General features: G+C 41.0%; 1 protein-coding gene across 17 annotated transcripts in view; it reads left to right on the top strand.

Moving 5' to 3' along the window:
• The window catches only part of DMD (dystrophin), a 1,179,964-nt gene that overhangs the window by 1,106,126 nt on the left and 50,458 nt on the right, over positions 1-23,380 (top strand). For all 17 annotated transcript variants that reach the window (XM_032100882.1, XM_032100890.1, XM_032100895.1 and 14 more), the window contains 4 exons: positions 5,985-6,059; positions 13,324-13,525; positions 16,903-16,988; positions 19,601-19,758. In XM_032100882.1, coding sequence (XP_031956773.1) covers positions 5,985-6,059; positions 13,324-13,525; positions 16,903-16,988; positions 19,601-19,758 — 521 coding nt within the window. The remainder of the gene's footprint in view (positions 1-5,984; positions 6,060-13,323; positions 13,526-16,902; positions 16,989-19,600; positions 19,759-23,380) is intronic.

The following is a 23,380-nucleotide window of genomic DNA, read 5'->3' as shown; positions in this document are numbered from 1 at the left end:
AGCAACTACTAAACCGTCTATTTATTATGAAGTTTTATTCATATTCAGCTAATTGTTTTCCATGTTCGTACCAGTAAGACCCACGCCTATGGCATGCATCAGTAGTTTGATTTCTACTGCAATCCAGTGAGATGATCCATATAGCCTCTCTTTAAAGGTTGCTTATTCACTAATGTCCTTTTCAAGCCTGTTTCAGAAAATAGGTTTGCTTGGGTTCAGTCAGCCTTGGACAGTAGTCAGTCTAGAGGAGGTCATCTTTCTAACTGTGATTGCATCCTGTGCAGCACACACCTGACAGACAGTAAATGTGGCTGTGGCAGAGAGGTAGAACTTACAGGGAGCAGTTAACCTGGCATCCCTTGTAAATGAAAGCACAGGTATATTAGCGTGAAGGAGGCTGTTCTAGAGAGAATGAAGGGCTGTTCTGTTACAGAATAGATGACCAGTATGGGAACATTTTGCTTAAGGTAATTGCACTCTTGGTTTGCAAATGGACACCTTTTATTATTATTTTCTTAGGTTGCTTGTTATTTCTTTTAGGATTTACCAGTATGACTGCTTCTCACCCAGAGTACGTAAAAGGTTTCTGAACTTTCTGACTGCAAACTCCACTCATATCCCAGTTCCATAATGGGATGTACTAGGTGTACATCATATAATTTCCTGAATCTTTAGGTTTGCAGGCTGAAGAAAAGACATTGCATGCTGAAACTTCCAAAGGTCATGTCAGTTGGTCTGATTACAGGGATGCTGGCACATGCTCTGGTGTTCAGCCACTGGGTCTAGATGCAATCAGTAGCATTGTGGTGCCCTGGGTACCTCCCACTTGGTAATTTGCAGAGACACTGTTGGCTTTTTCACTCAGTTGGACAGGCCTAATACAACATGCTGGGTCGTTTCATGGAGAGTGGTTAAGCTGTACATATAATAACAGTTTACTGTTATTTATTACCAAAGCAGTGTAGATGATAGCATTAATTATTGTTATAATAAAAGTCAATGGCTGAGACTCAGCTCATATTAAACAGTGTTACTTGGTTAATTTCTTTCCTTTGTGCATTTGTCTCATTTGCATTTTAAAATTACAATTCCGGAAGAGGCAATATATGTCACTGTAGGGCACATTAGAAGATTTATTTACAGGTTTTGGGCAGCAAGAGGAGCCCAGCATTCCTACCAGCCGGACAGGGAATCTCAGCTGTATTGAAACAACGTGAGCTGAAGCTTCTTGAAAAGGCAAGAGTGCCGCTAATGTCTGATGAAACATGGAAAGCTTAGTGGCTATAGAGGAATTATGGTCTAGTCAGGACTGTCCAGTAAACAGTTTTTAACAGCTGTTAGGTAGGCATTGTAATTCCCAAAACAGGTTATCCCCAGGCAGTGTATTTATGAGCACTCTATGAGCAATGTCACACATGTGGCTGAGTCAGGCTTTCAGGTTTTGAGGTATATCACTCTAGGTTCACATTTTCTGTCCTTGCACCTGAGGGTAAAAAACCTCTCAGAACTCTGTAAATCTTATCAAATGAAGGTGAGCATTTGACCTGATGACATCTAATTTCTTTAAAAGAATGAAGTTGTTAATTTGCTAAATTTTACTCATATCACCTGAAGCATGCAAGCTGCTCATTTCAGTTAGATGATGTCCAGACATTGAGATAATTGCTGTCCATAGGACCAAGTGAAATGTGTGTGTTTTGCCCTCACTAATTAAAAAAGCAATTATAATAGTATTCACAATAATGTAAACAAGACACCCCCTTTTTAAAGTAAGGAAAAAAGGTAGTTTCCGGGTAGAAAGGACTTTATGAGATGCCTTCAGATTACATTTGGATAGAGATAAATGATATGAACAACCTTTGGTGGGAGGTAGCCTGGCCCATCCCAGTGCTTTTAAACTCTCAGTGAGATGAGCCTGTCATATAGGATAGGACGATACCAAATGGAACCTCCCAGTCACTCAGCACGCTCAGCAGATCCAGCAGCTGCGGGGGGGGGGGGTGTCAGTCTGTTTAAGACCCACCATGAAAAGCAGTTCAATTGTAACACCTTACTTAAAACCTGTTGTCTGGGTTATAGATGTGACTCCTTAAGAATAAAAGCAAGTACACCCTTATGCTGAAATCTAAACCTCTTCTTAAATAGGTTATTTTAAAAAAACTGATTTTAATTTTTTTATTGCTTGTAGTTATTTTACAAGCTATTTTATGCAGTAAGTACTCAAGAATATGAGAGTATGTTTTTCCTCTTAAAATCCTACGCATGTCCCAATGTAAAATCTGAAATTTAGCAAGGGAGGATTTAAAAAAAAAACCCAAATGACAAGATTTTATTTATTGTTACTGTGTCAGTAGTCAGTGGGACATTCCAGCAGGTGGTTTGAATCACTGACGACTTCTCAAATGAGTGGGTTTTTTGCCTGATTATCCACTAGCAAAAGGATCTGCTGTGTGTAATTGCAGGTGTTTCTAGAATACTGTAGAAATAGAACATAGCCCTTATGTTTTGAGATTTCTCTCAACATGCAGAATTATGCAGAAAATGTTAGAATTTAATTATCTTATTAATCTTGCCACAGTATTTCTGATTTGAGTTACTCCTATCAGCAGTCTGAAGTACCCTTCATTGAAGCTGCATTTGTAATAAAAGCACTAGTTCTTGTTCACAGTTATCATGTTATTATATAGAGAAGGATATACATTCACTTGAACAGAGAGGTCATTCATGGCTGAGTGATGGAAAAAATCATGATTTCTCTTTGCTCTGGGACGTAAATATGTCACCAAGTACTCCCTCGTGATCCTTTCTTCTGTCTGTTCCTTTCCAGGGGCCAGGTGACCTCTTCCACTGCATCGTTGTTTCAGACCATAAACAGACTGTGCTCTCGGGCATTTATGTTTTTTTGTTCAAAGCTTGAAAGTTGCCTTCTGAGCAAGAAGAGGGAGTATTGTTAACAACTCGCAAAAGTTTCACAATACAGCAAGGGCCCCTGACCACCCCGTTTGAAGGATGAGGTGGTGCATCCTTTCTAGGAGTGGGAGGAAAGGGCTGAACGAAAACTGGTGTGCACTGAGCTCCTCAACCTGCTCCAAAATGATAAAAGCTTTGGAATCAAGGCTTAATAGGTCCTGACTCTTTTAGTGGGCTGTGTGGGGGTGGAGAAAGCAACAACTTTTTATCCCTTAGGACACAGGAAGGAAAAAAACCAAAAACAATTTCACAACACAGAGAGGTAGGAACTACTGGTGTTTCCATAGGCTTTTGGAAAGTTGCTGCTGCTTGAGCCTCCTTCCTCCCTCCTCTGCCTGTTCCCAGCAGGAGCAGCTGGCTTGTGACCAGGCAGTGCTTCTGTGCTCCTCACTCAAGGTCCCTCCACTCACTGTGAGAGGTGTCTTTATGTCTGGTGCTCCCAAGCCCAGGGGCTGAGACTCATTCCCTGGCAGTCTTGTGTTCTGTGGTTCATTTAAACGGGGTCTCATCCAGCAAGGGAAATGTTTTGAACCCAGTTAGGAGGCAGCTGGGCCCCTTTTCGTTGCTACACAGATCAATACGTTTGTTCCAGCAGTAGCCCCAGGGGAGGAAAGACACCACTGGCAATTTCATAGGCATAGGGAGGAGAAAAGTGAAATCTTTAAGATCCAGTGACTTTAAGTGACCGTCACCATCTGGTAGGACAGCTTCCCATCAGGAGCATGAAGGTGGTGGCATAAGGAAGACAGAAGTGAGCAGTTGGCACAGGGACAGTTACTGGGTGCGGGCTACTCCTGGTGGCAGCGGTGAAGGTGGCAGTGGAGGTGTGCAATGGCTTAGCCTTGGCTTGCAGAGCCAAATGAGCAGCAGTGCTACTACCTTCCCAAAACCTGAGATGAGGGCTCCAAAATGAGCACCTGACATTGCTGCTTCATCATTTAGAGCAGGTGCTTCTTGGCAGCAATGTCGTTAAGGTTGATGATAAATTCAGTATGTATTACATGTACTGGAAAATAGATGTAAACTGTAGCACTTCCAGGATTAAATGTCTTCACAGATTGTATTTTCTGCCTTGATTGAGGCCTGAAATATGCATATATATTTACTCACATTTCTGAAAATGTAAATAATAAATAGATAAGCTTTTTTCAGAACACTCAGGAAGAATTCAAGAAAGGCTTCTTCATTTTGTGAAATGCTAGCCATAATATTCTATTACAGAATTCAAATACAGATTTGCAACAAGGGTACAAAATGTAATTGAATTCATGGTGTGTTTGTGAGAGACGGCTTTATTAATTTCCATTTAAGACAAATTAAGTCGCTTTATTTAAACTTCTCACTGTATTCTACACCACATAATAAAGGACCTGTCGGGATGATTGTGAGAGACAGAGCTGGCAGGAGCAATACACAGAAGTGCCCATTGAAAATGGGCAGTTGCATCTTATGCAAAGAAAAAGAAATTATATACAAATCTGAAACTTTCTTTCTTGCTCTAAGACATGTTTCAGAAACATTCCACAGCTTTGGTTAAGGTATACAAAACTACTGAATTATCATACCTCATATTATTCATTCAGAACAGCTTAATTAAAATTAATGTAATTGAGACTATATTCCCTCTGCTACCTATACCTGTACAGCATTATAAATGATGTTGGGATAGTTACACCCAAGTTACCACATTTCAAACAGCTTTACAGCACCTTAGCTCATATGCCAGCAAGGAAATGTTTTGTCTTTCCCTGTTTTTCATCATATTCTTTCTCTAACAGTCTGTCAGGCTTGGAGGAAGCTTATTGAGCTAAAGAGACCTTTATTTTGAGCCACTACATTTTTTCCCCTAATGTTTTTATATTTAGATCGTAGTTTACATTTTCTAAACACTTTCCCATCAGTAATTCCTTAGACTCCATGAGTTTCATCAGTAAATTAAATGCATTCCGCAGTGTTGTCAGGTGCTGAAACTGGCTGGCACAAGCAGTGTATTTCTGTTCTGGAGAACCTTTAAGTTGCAATATGCCAAGCAATCTCTTGGGAATGATCCTTAGGCTGCACAGGAGTGTCTGTGCCCAGGAATTAGCTGTGTAGGTGACAGGGCCAAGAGCATGCATCTGTTTTTTCATTGGTGGGGTGGCTGCCCTGTAGCATATGGGTGTGTCCCCTGCCACACTCCTCAGTTCCCAGTGCAGCTGCTGGCAGTGCCCCTTGGGAGCCAGCTTCTGTGCTCTGGTCTGGTGTGTCTTTGTCCCCACAGTGTCCCAGGCATTTTTGCAAGCCACGGTTAAACTATTCAGTGGGGACTTGTGCTGATGTCCTTATTTTGTTAAACATATGAGGACAGCTCTAGCAAAAGTTGAGCCAGACAATGTGTTTCCAACGGGGTGCCATACCCCATCACATTGCCAGAGCCACTGGCTCCCTGCCATTGTGCAGGTGGGGACCTGGGAACTCACCTGGCTGGGTGAGCTGGTTTCTCTCCAGAAAGGCTCTACATCTCTGGGCATGGCTGGGGCCTGCTTAGATGGAAAGCACAGAAGTTTAATTGGATTTTTTAAATAAGTTTTTTGTTTTAGCAGTAGCTGAGAGTCACCTGTTTTTTCCTGGGCAGAGCTCTTCCCTCAGGGCTGCCTGCATACAGCCTGGCTGGTGCATAAGGCGAGCAAGGAAGAGTTTCAGGGTCTTACCTCTCTCACAGTACCTTCAGTGTGAAAAGCAGTATTTTCAGACACACTGCTGCAGTCACTGGTGTTGTCCTTTCAAGTGCTCTTTAGTTCAGTGCCTTTGAACAAAAGGAAGTAACACTTTAGGACTTAGTGGGGTTTTTTTGGATGGTTGATTGTCAAGATTTGACAGTTTTAGCTCAGTGAAATTTCCAACAAATTTTTTTCCCCCTCTGCTCTTTTAACCAACAGGTATAATCTTGTAGTTCAACATAACAATGTCTTTGTGAGTCTGGTTATTTCTAATGTGTAAAGCTGATCTTTTGTTCTAATATTGCCTCCCTGCAGCTGATTTGAACAACGTCAGATTCTCGGCGTACAGGACTGCCATGAAACTCCGCAGGCTGCAGAAAGCTCTCTGCCGTAAGTACCTGCCTGTGCCTCGCCCGCTGCCGGGAAGGCTCCGTGACCAACACACAAGTTTATTCACAGCTTTCAGAAGCAGAAAAACACTCCCACACATACCCCAGCTCAGCCTGGTACATGAAAACCTCTCACCTGAAGAGCCTTCTGCTGCCACATGTTTGCGTGATCATTACAAAACCACAGTGCTGGGTGGTGTGCAGATCTGTCCCTTGTAAAGCAGAGCAGCAGTTCAATAATAAAACTGTACATATACCGTACATGTTTCTTATCTTTACACTCTTTAGCCAGGTATTTTCACTGTGCCCTATCCTGTGCCATGTCACTGTGCCATGTCCTGTGTCAGCCGCAGCTTTACAGCCAAAAGGAACACAGCTGTGGTGTGGTAGGAGCAATGAGAGCTTGGGTGAAATAATCACTTTAGAGCTGGAGTTGCTAATGGTTTGTTGAATCTTGAACCCTGAGGGGTTATTGCCTTTTAAATGAGATCATCACAATAAACATTTAGCTTCATTTTTTCCCCAGTTTTCAGTTGTGTTGAGAAGTCTCTCATCAGCTGTACATTAATGGTGTGCATGTTCGAACATTTTAATTCTCCCAACTGCTGTATGTTATTCTACTTTTCACTGGAATTACATTTCCTTTTCAGCTTATTGTAGCTTGATAGCTAAATAATTCGCTCAGAGTTTTCTTGATAGGCCAGCTAGTTACAAAAGCAAGTAGTTTATTAGGCAGTCCAGTTGGGAGGATTATTAAAATATTTTAACATTCACTATTTGGCATTTAATTACAGGGTTAAATTTCTGACACAGTTGCAAATGTCTCAACTGTTGATTTATCTCAAGTTGGATTTGTGCTCACATGCTTTCTGGAGCTGTGTCAAACCTCGGTATTTTTGAGCGTGTTTACTTTTAGGCTTATAAGCATGGGTGAATTCCGGTAAAGTGTGCAGACTTAATTTCTGAATGTATTAAAAATAGGAAAAAAAAGGGAAAAATAATAAGTGAAAAGTCTTGTAACATAATGAAAGATTTCAACATGAGTGCAGTGACAGAGAAGGAATTATGATGATTAGAAATATAAACATCTCTCCATGGTACAGCACTTTTGCCACACTCACTGTGGAAATGTGATATAAAGAAACTGGAGTGATTTGCGGTGAAAAGTATTCATAATCAATGCAGCACTGAAGGAAGCAGACTTCTTGGAATTAACTAGCTGGCAGTGCATAAGTGTAACTTGTAACAGGTTTTTATGACTGAAAGTGCAAAACCTTGCATCTCATTTTATCTGTATTAGAATCATAGAATATTTTGAGTTGGAAGGAACTCAAAAGTATCATTCAAGTCCAACTCCTGGTCCTGGGCAGGACACCTCAGGAAGAGATCAGTGCCTGCCCCTCCTCTTCCCTTCACGGGGAAGTTGTAACTGCAGTGAGGTCACCCCTCAGTCTCCTCCAGGGTGAACAGACCAAGTGCTCTCAGTCTCTCCTCACACAGCTTCTCCTCAAGGCCCTTCACCATCCTTACTGCCCTCCTTTGGATGTTCTTTAACAACTTAATGTCTTTTTTATATTGTGGTGCCCAAAACTGCCCCAGCACTCAAGGAGAGGCCACCCCAGTGCAGAGCAGAGCAGGACAATCCCTCCCTTGCCCAGCTGGCGATGCTGTGCCTGATGCCCCAGGATGGGGGTGTCCATCCTGGCTGCCAGGGCACTGCTGACTCATGTTCAACTTTCCATCAACCAGGACCCACAAGTTCCTTTCCCTGGCACTGCTTTCCAGCCTCTCATTCCCCAGTCTGTCCATACATCCAGGGCTGCACTATCCCAGGTGCAGAATCCAGCACTTTCCCTTGTTGAATTTCACATGGTTGGTGACTGCCCAGGCCTCTAATTTGTTGACATCTCCCTGCCTTCAAGGGAGTCAATAGCTCCCAGTCTCTTATCACCTGCAAATTTGCTCAGGATCACTTGCAGTCCTGTGTTAAGTCCTTTAAGAAGATGTTGAGAAGCACACAGCTGAGGATGGAGCCCTGTGGAGCCCCCCTAGTGACAGGTCACCAGTCTGATGTCACCCCATTCACTGTAACCCTTTGTGCCCCATCTGTGAGTCAGCTGCTCACCCATCACATGATGTGTTTATCCAGCTGTGGGCTGGACATTTTGTCCAGAAAGATCCTGTGAGAGACAGTATTGAAAGCTTTACCGAAATCCAAAACAATCACGTGAACTGGCTTCCCTTGGTCAGCTAGCTGGGTTACTATGTTATAAAAGGAAATTAAATATATTAAGCAGGACTTTCCCCTCACAAACCTTTGCTGGCTGTGACTGATGACTCAGTGGTCCTTCAGGTGTTTTTCAGTAACTGATTCCTACCATTAAATAATTCTGGACTCATCTTGGACTTTTGTGTCGGGTTTGCATGGCCAGGTTTTGGTAGCGGGTGTCTCCAGGGGTGGTTTCTCTAAGAAGCTGCTAGACGTTTACCCCATGTCTGACAGAGCCAATGCCAGCCAGCTCCGAGACAGACCTGCTGCTGGCCAAGGCCAAGCCCATCAGTGGCAGTGGTACTGCCTGTGGGATAATGCAGTTGAGAAGGGTGCGGGAGAAAATCTGCTGCACAACAGCAGCTGGGAAAGAGGAGGGGAAAATATGTGAGAGAAACAACACTGCTGATACCAGGGTCAGTGCAGAAGGAGGGGGAGGAGATGCTCTGGGTGCCAGAGCTGAGATTCCTCTGCAGCATATGGAGAAGACCATGGTGAGGAAGCTGTGCCCCTGCTGCCCACAGAGCTCCACAGTGGAGCAAATATCCACCTGCAGCCTGTGGAGGACCCCATGCCAGAGCAGGTGGGTGCCTGAAGGAGGATGTGACCCATGTGAAGCCCACACCAGAGCAGGCTCATGGCAGGAATTGTGAACTCTTGGAGAGGTGCCCACGCTGGAGCAGGTTTGCTGGCAGCACTGTCTGTTCCTGAAGGACAGCATCCTGTGGGAGGGACCCACTCTGGAGCAGTTTGTGAAGAACTGTAGCCAGTGGGAAGAACTTGCATTGGAGCAGTTTGTAGAGGACTGTCTCCCGTGGGAGACTGCACAGTGAAGCAGGGGAAGATGTGAGGAATCCTCCCACTGCGGAGGAAGCAGCAGCAGAAACAACATGTGATGAACTGACTACAGCCCCCATTCCCCTGCTGCTGCTGCAGGGGAGGAGGTAGAGAATTTGGGAGTGAAGATGACCCTGAGAAGAAGGGAGGGGCTGGGGGATGTGTTTTAAGATTTATTACTAGTTATCCTCCTCTGATTTGACTGGTAATAAATTCAGTTGATTCTCCCAAGTCGGGTCTGTTTTGCCTGTGACAGTAACTCATGAGTGATATCTCCCTGTCCTTATCTTGACCCATGAGCTTTTCAGTGTATTTTCCCTCCCCTGTCCAGCTGAGCAAGCTGAAGTAATTTCATCTCTTGAGGTTACATTTAGGTAAATTTCCAGAGAATTGATACTCTCAGAGACATGCAGTGGCGCTTACACTGATTACTCTAGCACATTCTTCGTACTTGTATCTAAGGAGAAGTATTTAAGGAATTTGGTTAGCAGGCTTTGTTCTTACAAATATTTTTGCCTGGAGACACCATCGTTGTATTTGTGTATTCTATCATTTCAGTGTCGCTCGTGAACTCAGTTTAATTAGATTTTTTTAAAAACCTCAACTCGTTACAAAATTCTTTTTCCGCATTTTGGCAATAGTAGAATTAGAGCACAATGCTGGGTTTCAGGGCTCCTACGCAAAGCCAAAGTCCCACTTGCAGTAGGTGCTGCATTCAGCTCTTCCTTTTCATTTTTTTTTTTTTAAATTGCAGGAGTTTTTAGATATATAGATATAGATAGATAGATAGATAGATAGATATCTCTATATATATATCTCTATATATCTTCTTTTCTGCAAACTTCATAGAAAACAGCAATTTTCTCTACTGAGGGTACTCTAAAAATCTGTGTGTAATAGAAGGCCTGCAGAAGTAAAGGTACAGCCTATTTCTCAGTGGCAAGAATAGAAACGCTTTAAAAGGGAGCTGTACTTAAACTCAGTTCTTTTCGGTTCATGAATCAGCCCAATGAATATTAAGACACAAGGATATTAAACCTAAAGAAAGACATGGAAAATAGCAATCCTTAACAAATAAGTGCTTATGTATTGTGTTATCTAGTGTGTGGCTCTAGCATTTCAGCCTTCAAAATTATTGTGAGCATGCCACGTGTAACTACTGCACCACGTTTTTTTAAATGTACAGTTTCCTTTGATAATCACATCAAAGCATGATGACTTTCTTGTTTTGCTACTTTTAAAGATCTGATCTTCAAGTGCAAACCACATCAGAACATTGTGATGTCAATAAAATGAGATGTATTCACAAACTTTTCTTGGAAATGTGGCAAAAGAAAATATTCAAGAACTTCTCTTAGGAGTCTTTTTTCCTTTAATTTTACGCAGACTAGATTAAATACATTTTTTTAATGTGTCAGCCAACAGCAGCAGGTTACAGAGGAGATGATCTTGCATTCTGGGAGGACCGTTTATACTTTTTATTACCAGCCATATGTTGAGTTTTTCCTAAGTTCAGTTTGTGACCTCTAGAGTGTACTTTCTCCTGCCTGTTAATTGTCACTTTTGTCCTTCAACTGGTTACTTATTCCATGTTGTCTTTTATACTTTTCCTGCAATCTGGCAGTGTCTAGTTAAAAACATTTTCTCTATTGCCTTAGAGGCCAAAGAAATATTTATATAAATGACTTAGGCTTCAAAATAATCTAGAAGCCACTGCTCACACAGATTTTGGAGTCAGTTTTGGAATTTTAAATAGAAAAGTGTAAAAGAGTGGCAGAGAATCCAAAAGAAATGCAAAGCATAAAATGGTGTGGTTTATTTTAATTAAAGCTTTTCAAATCACTGCATGGTGCCAAATACTCAGCTCTTCAATACATATCTGACTGTGGAGCTTGTCTTGTGAAAGTTGGTCATTCGTGGGGGCCTCCATATCTGCTTTTGGGAAAGAAATACACAGTTCCATGTTCTGGGAGAGGACCCCACGCACACATTTCTTAAGTCATGGTGGGAAAGATGAAGGAGGATCTTAATGTGATGAAGGCCAGAGCCTTACTTTTACCCACAAAAAGAGGTTCCCTAAAGCAGAACACGTTAGCAAGCGGTTTTTGGTTGTCAGGAGATGATCATGTGTTACAGACTTGGGGATAGGACAGGAGGTTGATGAAGAGTTGGCTGAAAGGCTTTTCAGAATATGCTGCTTATTAACGGGAAGAGCTTTCACAACGTGGAATGACCCATGTTTAGCAGTAGCTGCATATATAATTATGCTGCCACTCAGATGCCTGAGGGGTTCATTTAATTACCGTTGATTCGTAGTCTCAAAGGAACTGAGAGTTCAGCTTAAAGCTCGGAGTTATAGGTGTTGGGAGGGCTGTGCTCTATTTTCAGTTTGACTAATGAATTCTTAGAAGAAAAGCATCTTTCTGAGACGCTCAGGAATGGGTCCAATGCTTTTGCAGTATATAACTGACATTAAAATAGCTATATTTTTTATGCTAGTAGGTTAAATATAATATTCCAAAATATTTTATTTTAATAAATGTCTGTATGCTAATGTGAAAAAAACTAAAACTCCAGTAAAACCCTGCACAAAATCATAGAGTCAAAGTTAAATTTCTTCGTGTAACAATAGGGAGAGCGTTCCAAGGTTTCCTTAATCACTCTAGAACTAGGTATGTTAGGCCCAGAGGATTAAATTTTCAGAAGTGCATAAGGGATTTAGTAGCAGAAGTCGCTATTGATTTCCAATGAAATGTATCCTCTTGGAATTCTTCTAGCAATTATTTAAATCCCAGCGTACTGTCCAAGCAGCATTGTGAAGCCACCCTGTGGGCCATTAAAGTATTTCTCATCTCCCACTAGGACATCAAAGGGGAAGTTTCATCCTGGATGAAATAGGATACTCAAGTGCGAATTTGCCAAATGGGCCCTTAAACAGGATCAAGTTCTAAAAAAATTCTTGTATGGTGTTCTGCATTTAGCCTCTGCACATCATGGAGGTTTTTTGACGTTATGAAGAGATGTTGCTTACCAGAACTCAAGAAAGCACATTTTTTATTCCAGTGAGAGAAAAACTGGTCTTGCAGTTGAGTCAGTTCATTTTCCAGTTTTGTGAAGAATTTCCTGGATGATTTTGGGCAGTTCATTTTGGACCAGATGCTACTCCCTTGGGCCATACTGCATTGTGCTGCACTTTGTGACTGCTCCTGGCATGAGCAGGATTAACAGCATCTGCACTTTAACATCCCCATTGCTCACACCCTGGAAATTCACTGCAAGGAGATACAAAGGGTTTTCCTGTGGCAGCCGGAAGGTCGTCATCAAGCATCTCATTTTTCTGATTCCTTTTGTTCTTATTCCTGCCTTACTTCATAAACCAACATCCCATAATTTCATGTCCCCCTAAGTGTGATGCTGCTTGGTGATACTAGTTTGCAGAGGCTGAGCTGAGAAAGGGAAGTTCAGTTTTGCCCTGGACATTCAAATTTCAAAATGCAACTGACTTAAATTAGAACAAAATCAAATTTTAAGTGTCTGTGACAAAAAGCTCTGTTGCATGTTGACTGATAAGTTTAAACATGTCTTATTCTATAATGCCATAGAGGTCTTTATAAATATACATGCTCTTCAGAGATAAAAATTGCTACATTTAATTAATAAATGTTGAAATAGGCCATTTAGTGTTTCCAGAACCTTCTCTTCCCTGTCCTCACTAGCGAAAAAGTAACAGAGAGGTTAATCACAGTTCAGTTCTGATTTGTTTGCATATTCCTTGTGGAGTTTGGTTTGGTTAAGATTGCTTGACTTCTCTAGGAAATGGGGCAACACATCTCAGGAAAGCTGATGACCTGTGCTGTGGTGACAGCACATCTGGTGAATGCAGTAATCAAATATTAGCGTATCTGTAGGAACATAAAGTGTGAAATACGTAATTTTTACTTGCATAGTAATTTATGTGTAATATTTCCATAGGACCAAAGAGCATAATAAGTACTTTACAGCTAAGAATGGAACAGATAGATACACACTGGTTTCTAAGGCCACAGTTGAATAACAGTGCATCTGTAGGAGTCCTGAAACCAGTCTTGCACGTGACTTTGAGAAGACATTTTACGTTTCTCTTCAGTCTCTATGGTGGTGTATTTTTTTATTCCAACAGTGGATCTCCTGAGTCTGTCTGCTGCATGTGATGCCTTGGACCAGCACAACCTCAAACAAAACGACCAGCCAATGGATATTCTGCAGATCATTAACTGCCTGACTACCATTTATGATCGACTGGAGCAAGAGCACAATAACCTGGTCAACGTTCCCCTTTGCGTGGACATGTGCCTCAACTGGCTTCTGAATGTCTACGACACGTATGTATGGGGGGCTCAGGACATGGGAAAGCTCCAGGAGCTTTCCCAGTAGCAGAAGGGGAGGGGGAAGGTGTAACGAGCTGTCTGCCTCATTACAGCATGGGTGGCTTGGAGCTGAAAAAAAGAGGAGTTGAAGTGAAAGTTTAATAAACCTAATGGTTTAATGGCTGCATTTAGCTGAATCTGTACAGCCCTTGGTTAGGCTTACAATCCTAGATTTATTAAGCTAAGCAATGAGAGAGCTGGAAAACAGAACTTTTTAAGCAGATTTTTGCATTCAGACCAATTCTGTGACTGTGTGTCTGTCCACAGTAAGTCATGGCTTTAATTGGTCTTTTAATTTATTTTGATAAAGAAGTTCAAGAGAATTATCAAGAAGCAACAGAATGAACACCATATAAACTCTTGCCTGTCTGTACCTCTGGATGTTAAACGTTTTCAAATATGTCAGTTTTCTGTAGCTTTCAATCTGTCATTCTTTTTCAAAGATGGAAGAGGTCCATTATCTTGTCTAATGTGCTTACAACCCTTAGCTGTAAGAAGATTTGAGAAGTACTTAATTCAAAATTTAATTTTAAAAAGTGTAGCATAAGTATAAATACAACAGACTAAATATACCTGAAGAAAATTTATGAGTATTCCTTTTAAGTGGGTTAATGATGCTGCTCATAATGCCTAGGCAAATTCCAACATATGTTTGTAAGCTCATTTAAGAATAAGCCATTAGATTTGTATTTGTTGAATTTTGTTTTAAAAAAGTCAGTGGAAGTATTTTATTTGTGTATTTATTTTTATCAGCCACTCTCAACCAGACGTGCTCATTACGGTGGCAGAATAAACATTTGCCTATAGAATTGGAAGGTCATGGGACAACTACTGTATTTCCATTGACACTTTGAACCATACTGAAGGGCCATAACATTGTTCTTCCATCCACCCTTTATTACAGCAGTGAAGCTTCAGTGATTACCTGCAAAGAAAAGTAGAGATTTGTACAGATCCTGTCTTTCTGCAGGATCGCCTCCAATAAGTCGGTTGTTTGTGACATCCTTTGCAGCAGCTGCAGTATCCTGTGAAGTGGACTACCCAGATCACATTATATTTCTTGTAGCATACCAGTACTAGGGAATGGTGCTGTATTCATTCAAGAGCCAGGTTTTATTTCTTTAGTCTGCTTTGGCTTTCACAGAGCAGAGTTCTTAGTTACCATCAACCATAAATAACATACAGAAAAAGACTCCCAGTTAGTGAAAACAAAAGAGATATGCTGGATATTAATGGATATTAATCTGTATCAGTCACATTAGAGGCAGAGAGGGAGCTAAAGGTCATTCCACAGGCTGGTCCTAAGCTGAACTGTCCAGTTTAGATTTGTCATGTCCAGTCTGGTTTTCTTTATGTGCACTGTGCTGCAAGTACAACATTAGAAATTATAATTATCTGCTTCTAGACAATTCCCTAGGTATGCTAGGGAACTGCGTATTGCAGAGCACAATGAAACACAGAGGTGTTTTATGTGTGAGGAAAGCTTGTAGCTATTTTCCCAAAATTCAAGTTTGAATTACATTGGTAAGAGAGGTGACCTTGGGGTTACGTGTGTTTAGTTTTCATTGTAAGCTTAATAGGCAGAGATCAACCAAAGTGCACAGCGCTACCGGAGACATTTAATTAAATGTACTGAATCTTTACTTTTCTTATAATTGAAAACTGTCGTTTGTAAAGATATTAATCAAATTCACAGTCAATGACTGATCTAATTATGGGTACAGCTCTGCAAATCCTGCACGTTTCGGATTTGTTTTAATTGATCAGTCACTCATGCTCATTTGCAGTAGCATGCTAAATTATTGGTTTGACTTGGGAGGAGAGGAGAGTGAACTGAACAACTCATGATTCGTACAAGTTTCAATTTAATTGCCTTGCAGAGCAATCATCATTCTATATTCTTCTCTTGTATAATTTTCATGAGCCTGGTATTCATCAGGAGGAGTTTCTCAGGGCACAGATGATAATTAATTTGGAAAAGATTTGAGGGAGAGGAGTAAGAGGACCAGAGTATGGAAAGCATAGGTAAACTACAAATGCTTATTCGTGATGAAAAACACAAGATTCTTTAATAAAAAGTTGCAGATTCTAAATTTGGCTCTGTCCACTGGTTTCTGTCTGTACTTTTTATACGGTTTGCAGGGGAGATGTGTGGGTAAATGAGCACTGCTGGCTCCTCAGCGCCTTCATAGGATTTAAAATACCACATGCATCTTTACCTAGGGTGCAGCCTTATGCATGACCATGGCCTGCCTCTACATGATTTATCTTATTCCCAGTGGGGGTCTTACTGGTGATGCTTCAAAGCTGTTAAAAAGGCTCTGCTTCAAAAATGTTTGGTTTAGGCATTAGCTTCCTGTTTTGTGTAAGTCTTCATTTGCAATAGATGTTACATATTTGAAATGCTATCAGAAACAAAAGTCTGGAGGGGAAGCTAGCAACTGGAAGTAAATTGAGTTAAAGCAGATGACTGAGAGAAGATGTGAAGGTTTGTCACTGCGTTGCCTGCAGCTCAGAGGAGGATGTTGTTCTCGCTGTCATATTAAAAAGCAGAAGTAGTAGCGTGGGCACGTTACAAGGCAGGAGTGAGCGTGAGGGGGAGGCTGACAGGCAGCAGGGGCTGATTGGAGTGTCCCAGCTCCTTGGCACTGCACAGGAGAGGTTTGAGTGCTGCGAGGAGGAGCGCAGAAACCACACCAAGGTGTTAATGGCATAACTGTACAGCCTGCCTGCCTTGCCATGATTTCTAGGCAAGCTTTTATCATTCACCTGAGCATATTACAAGTGTCTCTGTCGCTGCACACTGCTGGCAGAGGCTGCTTTTTCATGCTTGGCTCGCTGTTGCCTTTTCAGACAAGTCAGGGCAGGGCTGACAGACAGTAAGAAAGACTTTCTAAAAACGAGTGCTACATCAGATTTCTGGTGAAACTAAAGCTATATTGTCATTGGCAAAAGGGCTGGTGTGTTGTTCTGTCAGGGACCTCATCTCTGAGAATCACTCAGCAGCAGTTCATAGAGAAGCCTGTTAAAATAAGCATAGTGTAAAGACCCTTTACTCACTTTTTTCATAAAAAAAGGAGATGGGTAATTATTTCCAGTTGAGACTGTTTCTGGTAGAATTGATACAACAGCACAGTCCAGTTCAGCTGTGCCTGTGAAGCCACAGTAATGTGATTTTTTTTCATTTCTAGCTTAACTAATAACCATCCAGCTTGAGTGTTCTCTGTGAGATTTAATTTATAAAGACTACAGTACTGCAGTGAACTTGGTTATCGTAAACAAATTATGACATGAATGGATTGCATTATCAACCAATGTTTCTTTTCCATTAGGGGTCGAACAGGAAGGATCCGTGTCTTATCTTTCAAAACTGGTGTTGTATCCCTTTGTAAAGCACACCTGGAAGATAAATATAGATGTAAGTTGATGTAATTACCTTATGTTTGTATTCCTGTTTTATTCCTCCTGTTTATTTCTTGAATAAACATTTAAATAGCGTACAGAGACATTATTTTAGATATTGCAGATGCAAAGTGTGTTAACTTGTTTCACCTTGTACTTTTAAGTTATTTGCTCTCTGTAGTTTTAGGTAGTTTAACACAGTGGTTGCCAAACATTTTTATTCACACCCCTCCCAGTGAAAATAATTTTGAGCACGCACCTCCAATAGATGTATGTCTATTTATAAATTATGTACATGTACCACTGTACTAATATATTTTTGACATTATAAGACATACCAAAAGTAGAACATTAGAAAGGATGTGATAAAGATTAAATAAACACTATTTTGAAACTTTCAATTGAATCTATTAACTGTACAAAAAGTATTTCTTTACTGCATCCTAATGGATTGTCTTGAGCACTCCCTGAGGCACAAGAACCCCTTTGGAGACCACTGGTTGAGCACACCGTTGTACACAAAAATGCATGTCTACAGGACACTTGCATTACACTATTTTCAAATATATTAACTTTTTAAAATGATTCCCGCATAGTGGTCAGTCTTATTATGTACACTGTGTTTAAATATAGTTGCTACCGTTAAATAAATAGATTTTAATAAATAAATTTAAGTAAATATTAAAGGTGTGCAGCTTTTGCGTATTTTAAGAGAGGAAATACTTGAAAAAATTCCACTTGCAGCCTTAGTTTTACCTGACAAATTAATCAGTTCACTAATGAGACTAGGATCCAGAAAAGAACTACTGATAAAAGTAGTTCTCAAGAGTAACTTTCTTGTTGAATTAACTGGTATCACTCATTCATGCACTTAAAAATACCACTGAAAACCCAACCTTTAGGGTTTGACCCAATACCATAGCACTTCTTCATCAGTTGTTATCATTTTATTCTCTACTAATGCAAGCTGCAGAACTCTAAAGAGAAAACAGACAGTACCAACAGCGGGGTCTGTGCATGACTGTGTGTAATTGGATCATATTTTAGGGCAATCACAATGAATGTCACAGTTTAGATTTCTAGATGTTTCATGTGGATGTTAAGAAAAAGTATTCAGAAAATCTTTTAAGAAAATTACTCAGTACAGATACTTTTCAAAATGATATTTCATCGAAGGTTATCAAATTTTTAAAGGAAAACATCTATTCGTAGTTTAGATTCTCCTGCACTGTGTGTGCATGGTAATGCATAACCTATTAAGTGCCCTATAACGTTGCTGAGGACACTTAATGTTTTAATGACAGGGAAATGGAAAGCTGAATAGCTGTGGGAGAGGAAGGAATTGTGTCTGTCATGCTGTGGTCTGGCTTTGCCATCCATGCTGAGGTCATAGTGCAGTTGCCATTAGTATTGCTGCAAGGATGCAATGACTTGCACCCCTTACAGTTTTTTGTCTCATTTGTGCAGCAGAGCTGCAGAGTTGGTTGTGCCGGAGCTCAAGTCTTAAGGCTTGCAGAGGTGATGGAAGGATTCATCTCAGAATTATTCATTATAAAACTAGACTTTGCAAGAGTGAAATTCATGTAATTAAAAGATAATCCTTTCTCTATCTGTTCCTTTATTCCTTTGGAAGAAAACAGGTCTCAAAGCAGTGCTAGGAAAGTCATCTCGAGCAGTACTGACGCACCTTTATAGTTGTATCCCTGGTGTTGGGTGAAATATTAAAGTGACTCCAAAAAAAAGACTATTATTTTATTCTAGTCTTATTTGGCTCTTCCTTTTTTTTTAAACTGTTGAAAAGTAAGGAGGATTTATTCAGGTAATATATTGTCAACAGAGATGTTGCCAAATAAATACTTCATTTAATGATAGCCTGTATTTTTTTTTATTATGAATTCTGTAACCTCCTCAATATATACATGGTATAACTAATTCCCACCAAATTAAATTGAGCTTATGGTGGGATAATAATTCTGTCCTGTAAGGATTCTTTTCCAGAATGTTGCAGTAACAGAATATGGCTTCAAGTGACATTTAACTTCAGAAGCAAAAAATTAATATGATATTAAAATTTCTGATGGATGGCAGGTTCTGTCGTACTGTAATTTTTTTATTTTATTTTAGAAATTCTCTTGAATTAAAAAATCATGATACATCAAAGTGAGCTCTTTTTTATCATTTTAACTCATCTGGAAGAGAAATGGATTCTCTGAGTTGTATGTTTATTGCTAAGACTTAAAAAGGTGCTCTATGTTGTATGAAATTATTTTATCATTAAACATTATTTTTTAGACATCTGTGTTGTGGCATGAAGATCCTGCTGTTCAGTTAGCTCTGTTACAGAGTCACTGCATCCATTATCAGTAATGACACAGGTTCTGTGTTAGAGCGGCCTTTCTTCCCAGGTACAAGCCAGTAATGCTATTAAAAATTACCACTAGACTTCCATTTCACAGAGAACCCCCAGTGTTTTTGGGAAAAGAAGCAGCCAGATTGAGGTCATATTTGTACTCATGTCCACCAGGGCTGCTGACCGCACCTGCAGGCCTTGGAAACGATGCAAATCTGGGCTGTTTGCCGCATCCTGGTAGCGATGCTTGACCTCTGGTGTCCTTTTCCTTCCTCCAGACCTGTTCAAACAAGTGGCAAGTTCCACTGGCTTCTGTGACCAGCGCCGGCTGGGGCTGCTGCTGCACGACTCCATCCAGATCCCGCGGCAGCTGGGGGAGGTGGCCTCCTTCGGGGGCAGCAACATCGAGCCGAGCGTCAGAAGCTGCTTCCAGTTTGTAAGTTCGTGTTTTGCTCACTGTGAATTTTCCGATTGGTATTTTGTTCTGAGCTCTCCTGTACTTCTGAGGATTGAAATCTGGGATGAGGATTGGGGTACTGTGGGTCGTGTGATGATAGTGGCCATCAGTGCATTAAACTGTTCCATTCATGAGGGGTATTTGAATTATTTCAGGCAGCAGATAATTGTCATCGGGGCTTCTGTTGGAACTGAACCCTCCAAACAGTTTTAAGTCTTTGTTGCGGCAGCTCCTGGTTTTACAGTTTCCTATTGCCAGCAGTAGATAACTGTTTATTGCTGCCATGTGGGTGAACAGCAGTGGTTAATCTGAATTTTGGGCATGTACCTACCAGTGACAGCCAGGTGCCCAGGCGAGCAATAGGCGACTCCCTCCAGTGCTGTCTAGGGGCGAGGAGTGCTCGATGAGCTCCTTCCACTCCTTGAATGGATAATGCCAGTTTTTTAAAGAGTTCTGAAAGAATTCCTGTCCTGTCTGTTGAGGAATACACAGAAAACTGCAGGCTCTTTTCAAACTTGTAAATTATTTAATCTGGGGAGGAAGAGAGTTAAGGGAATTATTCATCCTTATCATAACTACCAGCAGAATGCACAAGATGAAGACAGCTGCTTAATGAAAAGGTAGAGGAGGGGAGGTAATGTATGGTCTGTGATTAACTCTAAATGCATCTTCTACATTACAATGGAAGAAAGCTCTTTTCCCATCTCCTCACTGTCCCTGAGGGATTTTTTTGTTTGCTTGGGGAAGGGGGGAGTTGTTGGCTTTTTTGCCTGCTGCTCAAGTTTCATTATGTAGTAGTTTCAGTTCTGTAGTAAGCAAAACACAGCAAGTGTTTTCAATGAATATTAATGCTTGGAAGTAGACTGCTTACACACAATGACTGTGAAAAGAATCTAATTCTAAGATCACCACAAACTTCAGTTGTGATGGGACATTTGCTTTCTGTATTTTTCACATTTCTTTTAACAGATTAATTCTACAGGATTCACATTTTACTGTTTCTGTCATTCATGTCTTGACCCTTTATTATTCTAATCTGTATTAGATGCCATTTTAGAATGAATGTTTTATAGGGCTGTGTCGTGGGTGGATAACCCATGCTCATAAACTGTGGACTGTAATGTTTATAGCTGTGTTAGACCTCGCTGGTACTTTCAAGCCTTGAGTTCCATGTTGGGCTTTCAATTGACACAAACACAAAATGATGCTGCAGCAAATTCATGGTCAAAATTTTGTGCAAATGACCTTCCTCAGAAATTAGGACTCACTGGATTCTGTCATTTTCCCAAGTGAATGTCAACAGCACTTTAGAACACTGTTGAAAAACTGATAAGGAAGGTGACCTCAGAATCTGGCAAAATCATAGGTTTTTTTGAAAGGGGGCTGCCATTCTCTGTGTTTATACTAGGAATAAAACAATAAAAATCATAGTGATGAAACACACCAAGCCTGTTTTTTTAAAGTAGGAAGAAGACTTTTGTGGATGGTCCTGTGCAGGGCTGGGAGTTGGACTCAGTGATTCTTGTGGGTCCATTCCAACTCAGCTTATTCTGTGGTTCTGGATTTTGTAATACCTGTTTATTTGAACAAAATGAGTTAGCAACATTGTCATTAGAAATGAAGACATGCCAGCAGGCTGAACGTTGTACCTTATCCAGCTGCTGGCATATTTGGGAATAGCCCAAGCACAGCTGGACACAACCTTTGGTATGCTCAGAAATCAGAACATCAGAAAACCTGAGGTTTCCTTCTCTTACCTGCACTGAAAAATAGATTTTCTTCTTACCTGCAATAAAAGGAATGTCATCCTCTCTTTTTTCCTCTGGATGAAGCTTCATTTTAACTCTCCAAGTGCAAGGGTGGTTTCCAACCTGGGCTGCAGCAGAACAGACAATCTTCTAGGAGGCACAGAAAGGGGGAGGGAGGTTGAGATGAGGAGGAGAAATAGAGTCCTGGGGAGAGGAGCAGAAATCCAAACATAGGGAAAGCCCTAATGAAGGCAAGGGAGAAGGAATTAAGGAGTGGAAAATAAGGACTCTTAGGGAATGACAGTAAGAACAGCAGTAAGAATAGAAGTGATAAATGAAAAGGCTGGGTAGAATGAGGCATGACAGAAAGGAGCAGCCAGGAATGGAGATGGGGAAAGAGATAAGAACTTTCCTTGAGAAAGGGAGAAGGGGAACACAGAGACATCCTTTCCGTGTAGGATGGTGGGCACCAGGATCCACAGGCTGGGGGAAAGCACAGAAGTGCTGGTGGGGAGGAACACAGAGCAGCCCAGGAAATTGGCCTGGAAAAGCTGGCCTGCGAGGGAGTACCGCTGCTCCCAGCAGCCTCCCTTAACTGGAGCGAGAGTTGTGAGGGTTCATAGTTTACATTACTGCATGGGAACTAATTTAAGTCTTTCTTTGTACGCCCACGTTGAGGAATGCTTTTTCTTTAGTTCTGTTTTTCTCTTCCCTTTTTTCTTCCTTCTTTCTGGTGATGATAAGCCAGCAATATAATTGCAGTCATGTCAGAGTTGCAACAATTGTGTGCTTCAGAAATGGTTCTCCCAGCTCCCTTAGGTTAGGTGCCCTGGCAACGGCCTTGTCTGTCTGCACAGCAGCAGGAAAAAAGGGGATGTTTACTGTTCCCAGTGATAACAAAGGAAATCTCTGCTGCTTTTTGAAGAGTGAGTCCTTGAGAATGAGGTTTGGGCAGGGAGGAGCCCAGCCCTGCACACCTCTGCTCCTGAGAATTGGGTCTCCTTCTCCCGAGGCTGCTGCTCCAGTCCTACTACCTCTCACCCCTCCCAGCACTGACTTGTGCTTTCCATAGCTTTTTTCATTTGTGGGACGGTGCTGGTAGAAGTTCTTGGGAGGGGAAGGATATCATGGGACTTACCTTTCCTATTTGGGGCAGGGGTATGTAATTTCTGCTTTGAGATTTTAAAGAAAAAATACTTTAAAGTTTAGAGAGCAAAGAGCTTAATCCAGTGACCACTCGAAGACTGTATAGTTCTGCTTAAGCTCTGAATGCATCAAAGCAATCTATAGATCCATGAAAAATTGAGTGAATTCAGTGTTGCTGCAGTGTGAAAGGACTTTCCTTTTAGTTCTCTGATGGGTACGTTTTTTAAGTAAACAGGATAGGGAAATGATATCGACTGAAGGACACATGGTTTTTAATCACAGTGGAAAATTATTAATATGCTTTCCTCATATAGTGTAAACAGGACCTAGAAATTCACATCACTGCCTTGGATGAGTTACTGTGACATTGGGACTTTGAAGAAATGTGATGAGAGAGCAGAGTGCAGCTCAGATGAAATTGTCCCTTGCCATTTCTCAGTAAAATGTTGGATAGTTGTTTCTTGGTTATAAACTCCTTTAAGTATGCTTTCTTTCAAGGATACACTTGAATTAGAGTACTTGATTTTAAAAACTATAACAGATGAAGCTAAGGAGTAGTAAAATATGTGCAGTTAACTCGTACATGTATTTTAACCCTTGTTTTGCTTCATTTTGGTGAAGCAAAGTATTTTAATATTCTGTGTTGTCTCGTCTTCATCATTAGATTTGTACTTGACCACTGGTAAGGCAAGATCAGCCTGCTTTCT

Source organism: Corvus moneduloides, chromosome 2, assembly GCF_009650955.1.
Source record: "Corvus moneduloides isolate bCorMon1 chromosome 2, bCorMon1.pri, whole genome shotgun sequence".
Classification (NCBI taxonomy): domain Eukaryota; kingdom Metazoa; phylum Chordata; class Aves; order Passeriformes; family Corvidae; genus Corvus; species Corvus moneduloides.
Note: the sequence above shows the minus strand (reverse complement) of the source record. Positions and strands in the feature narration are given on the sequence as shown.